Source organism: Convolutriloba macropyga, chromosome 11 (genome assembly GCF_964194025.1).
Source record: "Convolutriloba macropyga chromosome 11, txConMacr16.3, whole genome shotgun sequence".
NCBI classification, from domain to species: Eukaryota; Metazoa; Xenacoelomorpha; order Acoela; family Convolutidae; genus Convolutriloba; species Convolutriloba macropyga.
The window spans coordinates 53,908,740-53,930,265 of record NC_134478.1 but is presented as its reverse complement, the minus strand read 5'-3'; the positions used below and the strand labels follow the sequence as shown (position 1 = coordinate 53,930,265).

General features: G+C 34.8%; 1 protein-coding gene across 2 annotated transcripts in view; it reads left to right on the top strand.

The window, feature by feature from the left end:
• LOC142350001 (uncharacterized) overlaps positions 1–20,910 on the top strand; it is a 64,720-nt gene extending 43,810 nt beyond the window's left edge. Inside the window, exons 10-12 of one of the 2 annotated variants that reach the window (XM_075401887.1) lie at positions 11,796–11,959; positions 13,151–13,228; positions 20,344–20,910. In XM_075401887.1, the coding sequence (XP_075258002.1) occupies positions 11,796–11,959; positions 13,151–13,228; positions 20,344–20,533 (432 nt within the window). In that variant the 3' untranslated portion in view covers positions 20,534–20,910. The remainder of the gene's footprint in view (positions 1–11,795; positions 11,960–13,150; positions 13,229–20,343) is intronic. The other variant, XM_075401888.1, reaches the window with a different exon arrangement.
• The last annotated feature ends 616 nt before the right edge of the window (positions 20,911–21,526 follow it).

Here is a 21,526-nt window from a genome sequence, read left to right as displayed (position 1 = left end):
TATTTTCCTAATTGCTCGGGTGCCTTTTTTACAAAACTTTTGCCAGATTTCGCAGAATGTAGTTGAGCTTTGTTGTTCGCGTTTTTGAACATCGATTTTGTTCTTAGAAAATGGAACATGAAAATTAAGAGAGCGCTTAGATTCTAATTTACTGTAGATAGGAGCTTCTGAGCCTATCCGAAGTGTAAAGGTAATCATGTTAATTTTCGACCCAATACATACACCCCTACAAATAGGGCTACTTTTTCCAGACAACTAAAGTATAATTGGAAGGCTTTAGTTTGTTTAATTGCTCTTGAACGAAGTTCATAGCAATTATTGTAAACGTGTGTGTCTTTTTTTAATGCAAAAGTTTCGCTTGACAGTTTTGACTTTTCGAGTGAATTTTACGGCCTTGATTTTTTGCGTTTCGCGTGAATTAAAATTCTCTCTCAATCACAATTTCAAGCACCTGAACTCAATTGGCGGCAATTTAATACTCAAAGTTAAATGAAAAGTGCGCCGAAAGTGGTGCCATTGTTCACTTTAAATCTTAATAGTGGTATATGTTAACCTCTAATGTGGTTATTTAAAGCCCACTATTGATTTTCTTATTCCCATTTAGTCTCCCCCCCCCCCCCCCCCCCGATTGAAGCAGGCTGCAATTTGCAATTGATTAGAGCTCCCACTAGTTAGAGAGCAATTCTTCCCATCTTCCGGCGTTTAGTCGGTTATGTTTTGGAAACAACTGTTGTCAAACACTTGTTCTTGGCGAAATGTCCGATTGATATATCGATTCGCTTCTTACAATGCGAAGGGCAGTATTGGATTGGATTCTCTTTTTCAATCAATTTGATTAGAGTAAATTTGAAGCAGGAATTGTTTTGACTTCTGAACAAATTCCAAGAGTGGAGCGAACAGACGTTTTTGGTCATACAGCCCTTGTTAAGGGAGGGAAAATCTGAGATAAGAAAATTTTTTCATTTCAGTGATTTTATTCTTGTGGCTTTGTCGATTGATTTTTTGTCTGAACTTCTATGTTTTTTGCAGAAGGCTTGAAGTGGCTGAAATAATTATATCAAGATCATTTTGCAGCGTTCTAAAGTTTTTAGGCAATTAAAATTTATGCCAAATTAGATGTTTTAAACTGTTTTTGTTGCCTGAACCAAGTTAAGTTACCAATCGATTACAGTTTTATTGGTTTTGAAAATTTTTGTTTGTTGAAAAATATGACCAAAAATTGAGAAAAGTCTGACTATTTTTTGGCATCTTGATCTTAAGATTTCTTCCTTTTCTTTGGAATATGAGATTTTTGTTTGCTTGTTATTGTGTGCCTGATATACTGAACCGAATATAATTTTAGTGTCCTTGGATCACAGGTTAAGGTTTTATGTCAACTAATATATGAAAAAAAATATTCAATTTTTATTTTAAATTCCAGGCTCCACACACCCCTCGCAATTAAGCTTATACTAGCCTCTCTAAGCTGCAGTTAGCTCTACCAACTAAGCCAGCCTTTGGGCAGTCGTTTGAAAGTAATTCGCCCGGCGTTAGTCGGATATGATTGGCTCATTTTTTCGAACTATTTTGGATTTATTTTTTAGTGTTCTATTGTTTCTATAGTATTAAAATTAATCTGAGGCGTTTGCCGTTCCAGAGATTTGTAAAAAGATTTCAGATAAAAAAATTTGTGATAAACTTTTATAATAGTGAGGGAGGGAGCATCACGTTTAAGAGGTGGCCTTCGTTATAATAAAGAATTACGCTCACGTGAATTATTTATCATTGTTTTTTATTGGTGTAATATCGAATATTACTGCATGGACGCATAAATAAATTTGCATATATAAATGAAGTAATCAACTATTGGGTCGCATTCAAGTTTCTAACAGAGAATAGAAAGGTATGATTTCATCCATTTGTCTTTGATCAGACGTATCTGTGTCAGAATCTTAACTAAATTGGAGATCTTTAGTGTTGAGATATTAAATTTGCAATACCGTCTGAGCTCTGAAGCGATATTGAATTTAGCTCAAGTGTCTTTTAAGTCTTCTCTTAGGGTGTTCCCACGCGTAAGGGATTACGATCACAGTAAAGGGCCGAGCCACTAATTTACGATTCTATTCCTTTCAGCTGAGGTATTTGTTGTGTTTGTAATTGATTTTACTGCTCAGATATATTGTACCCTCCTAGGGCTAAAACCTACACGCTTGTCTGTTTGAAAGGACGCACCTACACTCATTGCCGCTCAAGATAAAGTTCCTTATCAAAGTGGAACCTCGTCTATTCCAACAGAAGTCTATTGCCCGACACAAAGTTTCCAAATTTGCCAAATCTGGATTGCAATTTTTCATGCTTCATTGCATTCTTGGACCATTTGGCTCAAGTAAATATCATGCCCAGTAAATGCTGCCGCTTTAAAAGTAATCTTTTTATAAACACTAAAATTTTGCAAACGGAAATGAATGGCAACAAGTAATAAAACTTTTGATTTAGCGTAAAATGTAGCTTCAAACTTTTGGTTGCTCTTCAACGAAACGAGCACAGATCGAACAACGAACTTGAAATCTTGTGCAACTTTTCGAAGTTTTTGTTCCGACCCCTCTTGAGGGGGAAGGAACTATATCTCAGATGGGTTTTTTTGTTCAGATAATTTTGACCGATCGATATATTCATCGTAGAGAGTTGTGCGTGGTATCACTTAAAAGCCCGTCCAGTATAGAATATGGAATTAAAAACATTTTATTGAATTTCGTTTTCTAGTGCGAATTATTGATGTTTCAATTTTTTGTGAATATTGGACCAGAGAATAATAAAGACAAAAAAGTATTGTTGAATATTTTGAATAAATTTTTTGGCTAAATATTCACGAAATAATAGCACGAAATAAGGTTCTTTAGTCCACTTTGATTTATTTTCCCAGAAGTACACACCAAAAAACCACAACACGATCTCAGTAAACTCAAAAAGGGGCTAGTCCTTCTTCCGTTTTTAAGAGCTTTTTTTTTCATATTTTAGCCTAAAGTATTTTTCAAAATTCACATAACTGGTTTCTTTAAGTACTAGTTGTTTTGATGAAGTTATTCTGGCAGAGGTCGTTTTTTTCGGGATCTCAATTTATAACAAAATTTGATCAGATTTTTTATCATATTTTAACAGATTTGATTTTATTGTTTTTACTTTTTTATGTCATGACTTTGTTTCATGATAATCAAAAATTAGTGAAGGCACGTTTCGCTTGATGAGTAGTTGGATGGCGTTTAAACGGATTTTTACTTCGAGTCGTTTCCGGAATTCTTCCGGCTATGTTTTTTTTTACTTCGTCGAACTTTTTTTCGCTTTACCATTTTGCCGCTTTTTCGACATTTTGCGTGAAATCTTTTTGACTTCTCTAGGCTAGTTTCTCTCTTCTCATACTGCTTAAAGTGAATTTGAACATCAGTTGCTCAGCAAAGCAATTCAAAATGAACAGAGTCAGTATAAAAAATTGAAGTCAGAAATAGAAACGAGATAAACCCATAAAGTCCATTTTTAGATGCCCGGTACTTGAACTTTGTTCTCATGTTTTAGTTACTATCTACAGTGCTTATTGGTATTGATACTAGACCCTGTAGCCTCTCACTGAGAGACAGAAGTATGTTCAGCTACGAAATGCCATCAAAATAAATCGGACTTAAAAAATGTTTTTGTACAAAAATTTTTTTTTTCTATCGTCTATTCTTTCAATCCCAATCATGCTTATTGGAATCAACGGCGGCTATTTTCCGGCAATCTGCCGGGTATGTTTATTATTTGCTCTCAAATGAAGTTTGTAGCAATTATTTTACTCCTGTTTTTAATGCGATTTGTCGCTTGACAGAAAACGAGTTAGCTCCCGAATGAGATTAGGGTCTCATAGAGTCTTTCGGCGGCTGTACTCTAGGTAAGCGACTGCTCTTTTGGAGACATAAATTCGTGTTGTGAGGGGCTGTTCATGGAGTTTGACCCCCCCCCCCCACTTCAACCCCCCTCCTCCCACTTCAGCCCATCCCTGCAAATCGTTGCACCTGTAAACCAGACTGCTCGCCATTCGTTTGACAGCAATTCGCTCGACGTTGGTCGGTTATATTTTCCTAATTGCTCGGGTGCCTTTTTTACAAAACTTTTGCCAGATTTCGCAGAATGTAGTTGAGCTTTGTTGTTCGCGTTTTTGAACATCGATTTTGTTCTTAGAAAATGGAACATGAAAATTAAGAGAGCGATTAGATTCTAATATACTGTAGATAGGAGCTTCTGAGCCTATCCGAAGTGTAAAGGTAATCATGTTAATTTTCGACCCAATACATACACCCCTACAAATAGGGCTACTTTTTCCAGACAACTAAAGTTTAATTGGAAGGCTTTAGTTTGTTTAATTGCTCTTGAACGAAGTTCATAGCAATTATTGTAAACGTGTGTGTCTTTTTTTAATGCAAAAGTTTCGCTTGACAGTTTTGACTTTTCGAGTGAATTTTACGGCCTTGATTTTTTGCGTTTCGCGTGAATTAAAATTCTCTCTCAATCACAATTTCAAGCACCTGAACTCAATTGGCGGCAATTTAATACTCAAAGTTAAATGAAAAGTGCGCCGAAAGTGGTGCCATTGTTCACTTTAAATCTTAATAGTGGTATATGTTAACCTCTAATGTGGTTATTTAAAGCCCACTACTGAACTTCTTATTCCCATTTAGTCTCCCCCCCCCCCCCGATTGAAGCAGGCTGCAATTTGCAATTGATTAGAGCTCCCACTAGTTAGAGAGCAATTCTTCCCATCTTCCGGCGTTTAGTCGGTTATGTTTTGGAAACAACTGTTGTCAAACACTTGTTCTTGGCGAAATGTCCGATTGATATATCGATTCGCTTCTTACGACGCGAAGGGCAGTATTGGATTGGATTCTCTTTTTCAATCAATTTGATTAGAGTAAATTTGAAGCAGGAATTGTTTTGACTTCTGAACAAATTCCAAGAGTGGAGCGAACAGACGTTTTTGGTCATACAGCCCTTGTTAAGGGAGGGAAAATCTGAGATAAGAAAACTTTTTCATTTCAGTGATTTTATTCTTGTGGCTTTGTCGATTGATTTTTTTGTCTGAACTTCTATGTTTTTTGCAGAAGGCTTGAAGTGGCTGAAATAATTATATCAAGATCATTTTGCAGCGTTCTAAAGTTTTTAGGCAATTAAAATTTATGCCAAATTAGATGTTTTAAACTGTTTTTGTTGCCTGAACCAAGTTAAGTTACCAATCGATTACAGTTTTATTGGTTTTGAAAATTTTTGTTTGTTGAAAAATATGACCAAAAATTGAGAAAAGTATGACTATTTTTTGGCATCTTGATCTTAAGATTTCTTCCTTTTCTTTGGAATATGAGATTTTTGTTTGCTTGTTATTGTGTGCCTGATATACTGAACCGAATATAATTTTAGTGTCCTTGGATCACAGGTTAAGGTTTTATGTCAACTAATATATGAAAAAAAATATTCAATTTTTATTTTAAATTCCAGGCTCCACACACCCCTCGCAATTAAGCTTAAACTAGCCTCTCTAAGCTGCAGTTAGCTCTACCAACTAAGCCAGCCTTTGGGCAGTCGTTTGAAAGTAATTCGCCCGGCGTTAGTCGGATATGATTGGCTCATTTTTTCGAACTATTTTGGATTTATTTTTTAGTGTTCTATTGTTTCTATAGTATTAAAATTAATCTGAGGCGTTTGCCGTTCCAGAGATTTGTAAAAAGATTTCAGATAAAAAAATTTGTGATAAACTTTTATAATAGTGAGGGAGGGAGCATCACGTTTAAGAGGTGGCCTTCGTTATAATAAAGAATTACGCTCACGTGAATTATTTATCATTGTGTTTTTTATTGGTGTAATATCGAATATTACTGCATGGACGCATAAATAAATTTGCATATATAAATGAAGTAATCAACTATTGGGTCGCATTCAAGTTTCTAACAGAGAATAGAAAGGTATGATTTCATCCATTTGTCTTTGATCAGACGTATCTGTGTCAGAATCTTAACTAAATTGGAGATCTTTAGTGTTGAGATATTAAATTTGCAATACCGTCTGAGCTCTGAAGCGATATTGAATTTAGCTCAAGTGTCTTTTAAGTCTTCTCTTAGGGTGTTCCCACGCGTAAGGGATTACGATCACAGTAAAGGGCCGAGCCACTAATTTACGATTCTATTCCTTTCAGCTGAGGTATTTGTTGTGTTTGTAATTGATTTTACTGCTCAGATATATTGTACCCTCCTAGGGCTAAAACCTACACGCTTGTCTGTTTGAAAGGACGCACCTACACTCATTGCCGCTCAAGATAAAGTTCCTTATCAAAGTGGAACCTCGTCTATTCCAACAGAAGTCTATTGCCCGACACAAAATTTCCAAATTTGCCAAATCTGGATTGCAATTTTTCATGCTTCATTGCATTCTTGGACCATTTGGCTCAAGTAAATATCATGCCCAGTAAATGCTGCCGCTTTAAAAGTAATCTTTTTATAAACACTAAAATTTTGCAAACGGAAATGAATGGCAACAAGTAATAAAACTTTTGATTTAGCGTAAAATGTAGCTTCAAACTTTTGGTTGCTCTTCAACGAAACGAGCACAGATCGAACAACGAACTTGAAATCTTGTGCAACTTTTCGAAGTTTTTGTTCCGACCCCTCTTGAGGGGGAAGGAACTATATCTCAGATGGGTTTTTTTGTTCAGATAATTTTGACCGATCGATATATTCATCGTAGAGAGTTGTGCGTGGTATCACTTAAAAGCCCGTCCAGTATAGAATATGGAATTAAAAACATTTTATTGAATTTCGTTTTCTAGTGCGAATTATTGATGTTTCAATTTTTTGTGAATATTGGACCAGAGAATAATAAAGACAAAAAAGTATTGTTGAATATTTTGAATAAATTTTTTGGCTAAATATTCACGAAATAATAGCACGAAATAAGGTTCTTTAGTCCACTTTGATTTATTTTCCCAGAAGTACACACCAAAAAACCACAACACGATCTCAGTAAACTCAAAAAGGGGCTAGTCCTTCTTCCATTTTTATCGAGAGTGCTCTGTAATTAAAATTTTGCCGTTTTCTAACTTTTCTCGTTGATTATCAAAAACGCAGCATTTTTTTGATTTTTTAAATAACAAAAGAATCTATATCTATAACGATAGAAAATTCAGGTGTTCCTACGCAGCTCCCAATTAATCTATCTAGTTTCTGACTTGAAAGCTTATAGTCGTTTTGACTTTTAAAAATACTTGAATAAATAAATAATGGCTTATTGGACTTTGCCTCTACTTTTTTGTCTTATTTTGGTTAACTTGTAGCTTAGTGTCAGCGAGGAAAGAATGCTTCTCATTTCTACTGAATTAAGATTTAACCTTTTTTGCGGTTGTACGCTCCAAGTTTTCTTCCTATTTTTTTTAATTTTAAGGCCTTTCTCCATTTTTCACGTTTTATTGATTTGTCACATTATCACATTATTGACAGATCACATACCACCTTATTGGTGTTCAAAACAAGGCACCATTGAATATATCAAAATCTTTAAAGATATGGATTATGGTTTAAACGGCTTCGACACCATTTTCTCGAAGAATTTCAGGTTTTATTGACTTTTTTATGGAAGAATGGATGAGCCGATATTGTGATTTGAGTAGATAGCTGTTGGATTTCATGACTTTGAAAACAATTGTTTTCAAAAAACCCTAACTTTGCAATTTTTTTTATTTGTTACCTAGTCTCGTTAATTACACGTCATATATGACATTATGTCCATGATGTCAAGGGGGTGTCAAAAGTTATTGGTGTCACAAAATCTAATGTTTTTAAAGAATTCGTTATGACTTAACTGGCTTCAACACGGGTTTTTCTCAAAAAAAAGGAATTTGATTTTTTTGTAGTTTTAAGACATATTCTGGATAATTAAAGGTCTCAAGGGCTCCCCTTGATCAAATAAACGAACCTATTTAGTAATTAATGGCTTTCATGACCTTGGAAATATTTTTTTTTCTAAATTTACAATAATACTTAATTGTGCTCTTTCTTTTTTATGGGTGTTCGAAGAAGGCGAAATCGAACATTTTCGAGGGGCAAAATATGGCTTTGTGGCTTCGACCACGTGTTCTGGCAAGTTTTAGTTTTATTTTTGTTTGTTGTCTATTTTGTCGTTCCCTTTTAATACTGATCCCAAAATTTGAATACTGATAGGTCTTAATGCGGTCCTATAGGTAATCTTAAGCGTGTGAGATGTTTTCAGTTGATTTCTAATGGTTTTAAATACTTTGAAATAAATTGTTTTTCAAAAACTTTAGAAAAAGTTTAAGGAAATTTTTTAATTTTAATGTTTTTGTTCTTTTTTGTCTAATAGTTACCGATCCTCATTATGGACTGGTCCCTTATCTTTTCTAGTGAAGTGCAAGTTGTTTAATTTAGTTTGGATTTTGTCTGACGCCATTTTGACTTTTTTTAATACCCGCACAGCGATAGCTGGGGCTATTATTGGCCTTCTCTTGGTTTTTTTTTTATTTCGTCGTCATGATTTTTGTTACGACCATATGACGTCACAGTCACTTTTTGTTCATTCGTTCATGCAATTTCAACTGAATTGCATGCGTGACGTCATTTTTCGCTCTTAGTGGAGCGAGTTTTTTTGTTCATTCGCATGATTAAATTTTTGGTCACACTTGACTTACCTCACTCTCAAAAATGACTTCCTCACTTTGAAATTGACTTTTATTTACTTTAATTCAAAGAGATAAGGTCAAATGGGTGTGTGTAACTCTAAATGAAGGTTATGAGATCAGCTAATAGAGGCAGCTGTAACTTATACAGATTTTTAATCAAAATTTAACAGATCAGCCTTCAATGAAAAGACAAATTTTTTTGGTCTGTCTTTTTTACTGTTTTTTTTTGAGACTGCCGATCTACGAATCTATTGCGGCTATTTTCTGGCAATCTGCCAGCTATGTTATTAAACTTTTTAAAAAAATGGACATAGTTCTTAATAACGGCAGATCTCAATCTAATGCGTCATTTTTTACTCCACTGAGTTTTTTTGCTTTTGAGGCTATCTTTTTTGTTTATACACCAATTTTTTTGAAAGATGCTTGAGTTGTTGGGGATTTTCTATCTGTTCCTCATTTGGTAGACAATTATTCCAAAATTGAGATTGAACGGGGTCGGAACTTTATGTGCGATCGGACATTACCGAGCCTCCTTGTTTTTCTAGGCGTATTGGTCAGAGCCTAATGTACACACACAATCATATAGGCGGAGTTCAAAATGAGGGCAGAGAATATCGAACTAAGAAGGGCAATGTTTCCTCGCCATAAAATGAATAAAAATTCAAATCATCAAACTTAGATCTTAATTCAAAGCAGGAGACTTGTCTGTCGACCGTTGAAACTCAAGCTTCAAAATACTTACCTCTAAAATGATGAAACAGTCAAAATTGAATAGCATAGAGATTACCCTTTCTCAGATTCTGGGAATTTTTTTCATTAATTCTTATAGTTTTTGCTGACGTTTCTGAAGTTGGTGCATGGAAAGTATAGTATCACAAAATGTCCCTTCATATAAAATTCCATTAAGCGGTGTGTTTTAGTGAAAAACAATTAATTTGAGCTGTCTCAAATACTAATTATATATGCTCCATTCTGACTACATTTCGAGCAATAAAATTGTTAATCGAGATCAAAAGCGAGGCAGAATCGAATTCAATTTCCTCTGCTGATCGATTTCGTTTTTCAAAAAAATTCAAATTAATCCTATCTTGTTCAATGAAACAGAGAGTAATTGTAAAGCAGTTACTCTACAGTTACCGCTTTCTTTCGTACCGCTCACGTAACTTGAAGATGGGGGTTTGACTCCCTCGCGTGCACAGATTGATAAACCAAAATAGGTACAATACAATTCTTGCGGAGATGAAATACTGGAATGACATAATGTCCTTGACGATATTTCTATGCAAAAATACATAATTTGAGCTACGATTTTTTGTTATTGCGTGAGCATGCCATCCATCAGAGTGCCACACCACCTTATTAAGGAGTTGTACCTAATCGTGGTTTTTCAGAAACTTCTGAAACCCAAGTTTTCTCGAGAGTTATTTCACTTCCGTTCTATGTCAGCTGTCACAGTTGCAAAGAGTGTGTTGCGACATGACGAAATCCCAGTGTAATTTGCTCCGAGTTGATGTGTTTAAGTTTTCTCCAAATTGTCTGAAGCTACAAATGACTACGTCACGGAGTATGGTGGTTCTATGGGAAAAGTTGTTATTGGTCTTTGATTGCCTGTTTTTATTTACTAAATACTCTCCACGACTGTGTTGTCTGGTGTCGCTTTTTGTTACCTAAAATTTGAAAATTTGTTAAAATTGACATCATAGTTGTTTCAGATTGATTAATTGCTCTACAACGAAGTTTGCAGCAGTTGTTGTAAACGTGTTGGTCTTTTTTATACAAAATTTTTGATCGACCGTTTTGACTTTTCGAGTGGCTTTTGCGCACTTGACCTTTTTGTTTTTGCGTGATCTAAATTTCTCTCTCATTCGCAATTTTAAGCAGCTGACCTCAATCGGCGGCAATTTAGTACTCAAAGTTAAATGAAAACGGCGCCGAAACTGGAGGCACTTTTCACTTTAAATCTTAAGAGTGGTATATATTAACCTTTAATGCGGTTATTTGAAGCCCACTGTTGAACTTCTTAGTCCCACCCCCCCCCCCCGACTGAAGCAGGCTGCAATTGATTAGAGCTCCCACTAGTCGTTCGAGAGCAACTCTTTCGACGTTTGTCGATTATGTTTATAGACGTGCGTCTTTTATGCACATTTTTTCCCTCATTATGTCAATTTTTAAAAACTTAATAGTGGTATTTAATAACCTTTAATGGCGTTATTTGGGGGCACTTAAAAATTTTAATCCCCTCCCCCAACCACCCGTCACATTTTCATCATCAACAACAGAATTTACATTTTGTGCTGGTTTAACGGGTTTCGATAGGAATTTTGGATACGAAAGTATTGATATAATTTTTACAATCTATTTCACAAATACAGTTTATTAACTTTGAAAGATTTCTTTTGCTCTCGATCGAAATTCATAGCAATTATTGTAAACGTGTTGGTCTTTTTTATGCAATTTTTTTGCTTGACCGTTTTTGCACTTTTCTTCTAGAGCATTCTTTGACTTCTCAAGTGACTTTTTCACGTTTTCGTTCTTCATTTTTGAGTGATCTCTATTGCTCTCACTCCAAAGTAAAGCTTGTAGCTAAAATATAATTGATTGCAGCATAGCAACAGGAAAGATCTGATGGCCGAGTTTGCAGTGCTTCTGGTGATGTATCGGGAGGCCCAACGTTGTTAGGGAGGTCCGTTCTATAGTGAGGTCAAGCGGGAAGTCAGGCTATTTTTGCACCCATAAAGAAAAATTTATCTAGGCTACAGCCCCTCCCTGAGTCAAATTTCATCGCCTGTCGTTCGAGAGCAATTCTTCCATTAGTCGGTTTATGTTCAGCAATTGTGATTAAATTGATGTTCACATCAGGAATCCTGAGACGGTCGGTTATCGTTAATTTTGCAGTACGGAAATTTGCCATTCAAAAGACTCTGAAAATTTAAGATAATGATTTAATTGTCTGCGAACCTATTTTCTTAGAATACATTCGATGTGTTTAATTCAGCGATAGCCGTTAAATTTTTAATGAAATATTTTAGATGGGATAGGTTAAACATGTTTTCTAATTTCTAAAGACTTGCTTGTTTTCTTTCACACAGTGACGTCAATATCGTTTCAGTCAATGCCGGCTGCGGGTTCTGACCAGATGGAGAGGCTACCATTCACCATATATGGAAGGAGTCCCCTAGTTGCCCACTGGCTACACTCCAAATCCCTGGCTGGGAAGAGTCAGCACACCACCGGACCGAACACTATGGTCAGAGTGCAAGTTGAAAAACTCAAGTTAGTTTATTTATCATCGAAACAAATAAAATTTATCATCGAAACAAATAAAATTATTTATCATCGAAACAAATAAATAGCACCGCCAGCTGCTAAAATAAGCAATGTTTAATTGCTCTCAAACGAAGTGTGTAGCAATTATATTAGGCCTGTGGTCTTTTTATACGATTTTACTTGACCGTTTTTTGCTCAAAGGGGGATACATAAGTAGCGCCGGGGGGCATTAAGTTCTCTTAGTCTTTCGGCTTATTTAAGTATGCGATTCGCCGAAACTGTTTTGCATACATAAATTCATGGTGTGAAGGGCGGTTGTTAGAGTTTGACCCCCCGTACCTACCCCCCCCCCCCCCACACACACACACACACACACACACGCACACTTTTTACCCTGTCCCTCACCTTACCCCCAATGCCCACCATCTGCTCATCGTTGCACCCGTAACCAAGCGCTCTCTCCCCATACCCCTTCAATTAAACGAAAGCTAGTCTCCCTAAACGGCATCTGGCTACTGACGATGCGAACCGCTCGCTAATCGTTTGAGAGCAATTGGCCCGACTATTTTTGTTTCAGTCTGCTCCATATAAGATGATCTACATCAAATATTATAGCCCAAATGATACGCTACTCGAATCTGAGCTAATGAGGACAAGTTACCCATTGCCAAATTAACCAATGCAATTTTTACCCTCATTTTGAACTTCTTCAACGTTTATGAAGTTCAATTCAGATTATCGAACACATTTATCATAAAAGATAATTTTTATTATGGGGGTAAATTGACTTCGGGTATTTGGCACTACGGGTGAAAAGTATTAAAGGAAAAATGATAAGTAATTCCTGAATCTCTCATCAACTGACATTGTTTGTGTAGGCATTGCTTATGTTTTTAGTTTCAGTCTCTGCCATATAAGATGATATAAATAAAATATTATAGTATAAATGATATGCTACTCAAATCTGAGCTAACGAGAACAAATTATCTATTGCCAATTTAACCAATACAATTTTAACCATTATTTCTAACTTCCCCAATGTTTATGAAACTCAATTCAGATTATTGGTCACCTTTATTATAGATAATTTTTTTGATGGGAGTTAAATGACTTTTGGGTATTTGGCACTGTGGGTGAAATGTAATGAACGAAATGACGAGTAATTTTTGAATCTCTTAACTGATATTGTATGTGTAGCCAGGAGACACTCACGTTACAAGATGTCATCAATGAAGTCAATGACAATGCCATGACGAGAAAGAAGGAAATGACAAGGTAAAACACTGACACAATGCTCAAATTTATCATTATCACTTTCCGCAGGAGTTGATTAAGACAATTTAATCTCTAGCTTTAATATAAATAAAGCATTAAAATGAATGAATCAACTTAGTTACTCAAGACAGTCAAATCAATTGTAGGAAAAAATTAGGATCATCTAATCGAGAAGTCGAAACCCCTGTTGGATCTTTTCCGCTTGCGCAGCTATATTGCGATGCTCTTGGTTTTTACTAGATGATTATTTGTTTTCTTAAGGTTTTTTAACCTATTCGTTTGGACGGCATTTTGACCTAAAAGCGAATGTGAGCAAAATTGCCATTTGAACTAAGTTTTGCTGAGCCAAAGAAGTTTTTGCTGAGCCAAAGATCAAGCACTGCGTTCCAGTTATTGACTTTTGGACTTTAAAAAGAGTTTTTGTCATAATGGCACATATACATAACCGTTTTAGGCGTTTTGGCCTATTTTTTTGTTTGATTTGGTTTTTGTGTACATTTTTAATAGCCGCACAGCGATAGCTGGGGCTATTATTGGCCTTCTCTTGGTTTTTTTACGACTCGAAGAGGAGTATTGGTTTTCTTAAGGTTTTTTTTTTTACCGGAAGTACTATTCGTTCAGACGCTGTTTTGACCTAAAAGCAAAAGTGAGAAAAATTGCCGTGTGAGCTAATTTTTTCTGAGCGAGAGAAGTTTTTTGATCATGCGCTGCGTTTAGTGAATGACTTTTTGACTTCGAAAAATAGTTTTTGACTGAATGGCACATATGGATAACTGTTTTCAGCCGTTTTTTCGTCTAAGTGGCCCATTTTGTTTTGCTTGTAATTTGGTTTTTTGTAGAAATGATTTTATTCGATGCTATATTGAAATGTAAACATTGGAAATTAATAGTACAGTATTTTGCAGAGCCTGAAAACGCGTTGGCATAAATTTCTTGATTTTTTAATTATTTTTTGGCTTTTTTCCTATTATTTTCTTCATTTTTGGATCTTTTAGCCGTCTTTTTGTCAAAAATCAGTCAATATGACAACTTCCCGTTAACAATTCATATACTCAATGCCTCTTCTTTCCTCGATGTTATTTTGTTTTATAAAATTGTACATATGCTAATCCGATTTTGGTAGTTTTTTCCCTATTTTTCTCAGTTTTTTGTCTGTTTTTTTTATTTTTAATTACTAGAAATATTCTTTTTGTGCAACATGAGGGGCTTTAATTTCGTTTCAATAAAAACGTCAATAATTATTTAGCGTTAAATTTTTGAAAAACAGTTAAATTTTATAAATGCAGTCCTAAAAATTTTTTGACCTTTTTTTGCAAAATGTTTCAATGTTTCGTATGTTTGATTTCTGCTTTTTCTTTTTTGATCTGTTCAGGAGGATAGATTTTTGTCCCGGATGAATCGTTGTCTTTTCTATGTCTCGAATGCTGAAAAATGAAATGGTGTTAGTTTTTCTTGTTTTTTCAAATTTGATTTTTAAACTCAAAAATTTAAACTTTGATTTGAACTTTCAAAAATCAAGAATTAGTCTTTGTTACGGTGTTCCTTACATTGTGTCCATATTGTTCACATTCTAGCTTGTATCATTCTAGCTCTGTCCTGGCACCTACATTTATACTGGTTATATTGATTTTTTCAGTTTTTGACAAATTGAATGATTTCGGCTTTTTCTTAGATTTTCGTCATTTCTTTGGTTTGCAATTGATTTCATTCAACATAAGGCAGTACTAAGAGTTTACTAGAAAGCCTTTTCCATAACTTCCACTTATTACTTTTTATAGTATTTTTTCCGACCTTGGTATTGTTCTTAAACATTTTTTTGCCTTTAAATATTACTCTGTTGCTTTTCTATGATTATTTTAATTTTTGAGTTAGTTTGAAATCATGTTGTTTAGCATATATACAAGAAGAAAAAAGTATATGTTGTTTTTGTCTTAATTGCAGTGATGAGAATTCTCACTAGTAGTTTTCTGATTCTTAACTTTGAGCATTTTTTTTTGAAAAATTTAATTTAGTTTCTAAGTTAATATTATCTGCCGTTTGCTTTAGCGATCTTTTTGAGATTAGAATCATGAATTATTTGAGGGCAGTTGATAGCCCTGTCAGTTTTTTGAGACTATCAGTGTTTTGATTATCCTAATTATTTTGCAGTTATCCTTACCAAACGTTTTCAATAATAAATATTTTTGCGGCATTTTGTTTCTCTTGGTGACAGTGGTTTAAATTTCACCAATTGGGGGGGGGGGGGGGGGGTGATTAGTTTATGGTTTAAAAAAGGTAATGGTTTCAGCTGCAATTAGGGTTTTTGTCAAGTTTTTACGCTTCGAGTCGCTTCCGGAATTCTTCCGGCTATGTTTTTTATTTCGTCGTCATGATTTTTGTTACGACCATATGACGTCACAGCCACTTTTTGTTCATTCGTTCATGCAATTTCCACTGAATTGCATGTGTGACGTCATTTTTCGCTCTTAGTGGAGCGAGTGTTTTTGTTCATGCGCGTGATTAAATTTTTGGTCACACCTGACTTACCTCACTCTCAAAAATGACTTCAATATGAAATTGAATTTTATTTAATTTAATTCAAAGAGATAAGGTCAAATGGGTGTGTGTCACTCTAAGTGAAGGTTATTTGAGATCAGCTGATAGAGGCAGCAATAACTTATGCAGATTTTTAATCAAAATATAACAGATCAGCCTTCAATGAAAAGACGAATTTTTTTATCTGTCTTTTTTACTGTTTTTTTTTAGACTGCCGATCTACGAATCTATTGCGGCTATTTTCTGGCAATCTGCCAGCTATGTTTAGTATATGCTGTTTAATTGCCTTGAACGCAGTTCATAGCAATTATTGTAAACGTTTGTGTCTTTTTTATGCAAATTTTTTGCTTGACAATTTTGCGCTTTTCTTTTAGAACATTCGTTGACTTCTCAAGTGACTTTTTCACGCTTTTGTTCATCATTTTTGAGTGATCTCTAGTGCTTACAATTAAAGCTTGTTGCTAATATAAAATTGTTTGCAGCATAGTCTAATTAAGTGTCTCGTAGCGCAGTTGTTTTTGCGGGTCGAGGTTTTTTTGCACCCATAAAGAAAAATTTATCTATACTAAAGACCATGATTTAAATTGCCTCGCCTGTCGTTCAAGAGCAATTCTTCCGACATTTGTCGGTTTATGTTTTAATATGTGACCCTCTGAAATTGATACCACATTGTTTTGAGAGCCTAAGAGAATTTCAAGTGTAAAATGTGCACTCATCAATTTTTTAAGTTAATTTTTGGCTTTTTTAGTGATTTCTACATTTTTGGATGTTTAAGCTGACTTATCGGTGCACATGGCAACTTCCCTTAGATAATTCATGCAGTGAATACCTCTTCTTTACCGTGAGGTATTTGTATTTTTTAAAAAAATAGTACATATTCTTATCCGATTTTGGCCGTTTTGTCCAGTTTTTTGTTTGTTTTTTGGCTTCATATACTAGAGAGTCTTTGCATCTTCAGGGATTTCAATTCGTTTTACTGTCATTTGAACTTTTTTTGGCGTTGAGCCCTTGAAGTTCAAGAAAGAAAATTAAAATATGTGCAATTTTAACTTCTGACATTTTCAAAATTTTTTAATGTTTTGAATCTTAGAACTCGACTTCACTTTTGCTTACAGGAGGATGATTAAGTATTATATCTAAGCGTCGAATGCTTAATAATGAAATATTTTTGGTTTCAATTTTTTTTACCTTCAAAAATCAAGTAGTAGTCTTTTTTTGTTTATGATTAATTACAATATGTCCATAATCACCACATTCTAGCATGTGTCATTCTAGCTCTCTTCTAGGACGTAGAGTTTTTTCGCTCGGCTTTAATCAGTTGTTTAAAAAAGTTATTGTTTTTGAATTGCTTCTTAGATATCTATAATGCTTCTTATCTATAATGCAGCATGCGAATTTGTTGGAATTCCGTTTCAATGTTGACTGATTAATTCTTTCTGCGAAAATTCTTCAGGGCTGTGTTTTATTTATAAATGATTTATTTGCTTTTGAGCATTTTTCTGTTACTTTTGTCTGTTTCATGATAATTTTATTTTTCGCAATTGTTTGAACTCATTTTGTCTATTATATCTCTAATAAGAGAAAATAAGATCTTATTCTTGTCTTAAATGCTGTGACTCCAAAACGAAAACATGTGTTTTCTTGAGTCCCAATTTTTGTGTGTGTGAAAATCAGTTTGATTTCTTGGAGTATTATCTTCCTGATGTTTTCCAAATGTCTATTGGTTCGCAAAGTTGATTTTAAAATTTTAATTTTTAAGACTTTAAAATTTATAGCCGTGTCAGTTTTTTGAGCATTATTTTGTCTCAGTATTTGACAATCCTAAGAAATTTGGCCATTTTTCAACATTATCAAATGTTTTTAATCATATGAAGTTAACGTTGTCGAGATTTCTGTGAGTTTTTGAAGAAAAAATTGTCTTATATTTTAAGTATGTGCTCTGTTCGTATTGTTGCTGCAGGAAGTCATAATTTTTATTGACTTGTTCCAATGATATCGATGCTCAAATCGTTCTCGTTCTGACAGCGCTGTTAATATTACCTATTTTTAAAATTAAATCTGGTGATTTAAAGAGTTACTGTTTTAAGACAAAAGTAATGCTTTTGGCTGCTTTTGTAAAGTTTCGACGCTTCGAGTTGCTGACGGAATTCGTCCAGCTATGTTTTTGTTTAATCTCTCATGCTCTTTTTTCGTTTTCTGTTGATTCACACAGCAAAGCTGAATGACTTCTTCCTCTCACTAAGGGCATTTGCGCATGTAATGTCATTTCTCACTCTTTAGCGAAAGTCTTTAGGTCATTGCGTGGTTAGATTTTGATCATATATGACTTAGCTCACTCAATAAAATGGCTTTGCTTTTTAAAACTCAAGTTTAATTTGAATTAACTTAAGGTCGAAGGAACTCAAATGTGTAATAAAGGTCACTAATGAAAAGGCTTCTGGGGAATGGATCTCAAGCGTTCTTAATTTATTGGTGAATGTTTTTTACATAGCTTTTTGATTGGCATCGATAAATTTTTAACTTATAACTGTATCTGTTTCTATCTCTATTATACGGCACGCAAGTCTTTCTTTTGCAGCTATTCCGGCGATCTGATGGCTATGTTAATTTCTAAGGCTATATCCAATTATTGTGCTTTCTCCGTGAGTTTAGAATGTCATATTGAATTCGTTTTCAATCTCCCCGTTCACGTGGATCAAACGCTTTAGATAGAACGCTCTTTCAATTATAGCAATCCTTGTTTAGTTGATAAGTTTACTTGCTCTTGTACTTTAGACTTACTTTTTCTCCGAAGTGATGGAAATATTGAAAGGCAAGTTTTATTTTTCATCAATAAGCAATAGACACAGAATTTCGTCGTATCATATTTGATATCATAGTACACAATACAATGAAAAAAGAGACAAGAGGCGGTGTAATAAGTCTTTGAACACAAATAATTTGCAGGCAATAATAATAAGCTAAAAATTCATTAATAGCCGAATACCGATAGCTGGGGCTATTATTGGCCTTCTCTTGGTTTTTTTTACATTTTACAGTTCAAAGAATTTGAATTGTATTGGACGCTGTCTTTTTTTAAGATCTGTTCACACATTTTCATGATTTTTGAAGTCAAATTGGAGTAGTGATTTTGGTCACGCCAAAACAGGAAATGGAGCGAAAAAGCGAGTGGTTTTGTGGCGTGAATTTTTTCATGCTAATTTTGAAGTAGAGTGTGAGTACGGTGTTTGAACGGAAACTCGGTTTCTCGGTAGTGGTTTTTGTTCACATGCGGCAATTTCACTTTGATTTTTTGCTGTTTTTTCGATTTTTTGGATTGGATTTTTTTTCTAAATGGTTTTGCCAATCCATTCATAGTTCATTCTAGACCTAGTTTTTTGTTTGAACCAAAATTTCATTTCTCGCTAATGGTTTTTTGTTAACCTGCGGGATTTTTACATTGATTTTCTGTTTTTTTATGTTTTGATCTGATTTCTTTAGAAATGGTTTTCCCAATTCACTCATATTCCGTTTTATGTCTAGTTTTTTGCTTATTCAATGAAATTTCTTTGAATTTACGTCAGGACTTGTCCTGCTATGTTTTTTTTATTTCGTCGTGGCGATTTTTGTTTCGACCATATGCCGTCACAACCACTTCAAATCTGCTTTTTGTTCATTCGTTCATGCAATTTCAACTGAATTGCGTGCGTGACGTCATTTTTCGCTCTTAGTGGAGCGAGTTTTTTGTTCATTCGCGTGATTAAATTTTTGGTCACATTTGACTTACCTCACTCTCAAAAATGACTTCTTCACTTTGAGATTGACTTTTATTTACTTTAATTCAAAGAGATAAGGTCAAATGGGTATGTGTCACTCTAAATGAAGGTTATTTGAGAGTAGCTAATAGAGGCAGCAAAAACTTATACAGATTTTTAATCAAAATATAAAATATCAGCCTTCAATGGAAAGACGATTTTTTTTGGTCTGTATTTTTTACTGTTTTTTTTTGAGACTGCAGATCTACGAAGCTATTGCGGCTTTTTTCTGGCAATCTGCCAGCTATGTTCTTGTTTGGATATGATATTTGAAACTTATTTTGAAAAATGGCTAGATTTTATATTTGGTTTTCTCCGCGTTAATGTAAAATTTTATTTTTATGTTATTATTCACAGGAACTGTAAGTTATAATTTATTGATAAGATGCTTCAACTTTCCGTGTAGCAAAACAAAAACACAACTGTGACCTTTTCAGGTATAGTCGAATTTGACATAGCGGTGACTCAAATCTCATTTTCATTGAATATCTGAATGAGATATATAATTAATTCTTAATCGGAAACTTTTGGGGTTAGTGGGTACATATTATTACATAATATTACGGGTACATATTATAACATAGTGGGTACATATTATTACGCGCTTAGTGGGTACATATTATTTGCCCCCCACAAGTAATGATTTACTATGTAATGACAGGTGCTCTCTAACTGGGGTGCATAACGTACTGGGGGTACAAACGGAAAAAATTTGAAATGTTAAACGAGTTAAGACAATGGTGATGTTGTTGGACGAGAGAATTTTTTGCAAATGAGTTGTTTTAGAATTGAGAAGGAAACACAAAGAGAGATCCGGAGAATAGATGAGAACTTGAAAGCTCAGCTGAAAAGCCTCAAAAACCTCGAGCAGAAACTGGCCAAAAATTCACTGCCCAAAATTAAACGGAGGAAAGATAGTAACGCCATAAGTAGCTCTGGAACATACAGAGACGATTTATCCTCAGACGAACAATGATTCATAATTCTTCTAGCTTTGGATCTTGTTCCTTTTGTGCCCCCCCCCCCCCCCCCCCAGTACTTTATGCACCCCCAGTTACTGTGCACGTGCCATTACATAGTAAATCATTGTATAAATATGGCACGTGATCTTCAATCTGGGGGTGGGGGTACAATCTCAAAAGATACTCGAAATTTTATAGTTGTAAATATTTGTTTAACTGTACATTTATAAATATGAGGTTTGTAAATATAATTCACAGTTGTTAGTTTTATTGACTAAAAAGATTTTTGATCCCAAATCGTGGCCATTCGCCAAAGCACCGTTTCCATCAAGCAGATTCAATGAGAGCAGCAAAGTTAGACAAAACTAGTGTTAGGACGAAATACCTAACGCCAATATATCCACAGAAAATCAAGGTAAACAACAATAGTGCTCATGAATGTGACCTGAGGTAATATATCCATCGAGCACGATAGGTAGATTAACCAGGTCAAACTTGGCAACATGGCCAGAGTGTATTTGGACATGCCTCAGTTTCCAGTCCGAATTTACTCATGAATGCATGATTCATAACAGAACTGCAAAAGATTTCGGTTGGAAAAATTTAGGAGAGACAAAGCAGGTGTATTCTACCAGGAATCAGTATCTTTTAAGTATCAGAGGGTGTAAAGTGTGGTTTCAGCCCGAAGTTTTGGGATCCACTTCGAGCGAGGACACCGAAATAAGATGAATAGTCTTTCAAACGGGTAGGATAGTCACTCGGTACTACTCCATTAGGTACTCAACTCCATTCAAGAGAAAGCTGACTGCCGGAGGATCGAGGGTTGAAGATACCAAAGAAACTTGGGCACAGCGAAGGAAGATCTTGTCAAGACCAATTACGAAAAAGGGATTGGGATGAGATTATGGGAGTTCGATTTGAGAATGAGGTGATTTCCCTAAAGAGTAACGTGCAAGCTGTTATAATTAGTATAACACGTAAGATCAAGAAATTAGCTATTTCAATCG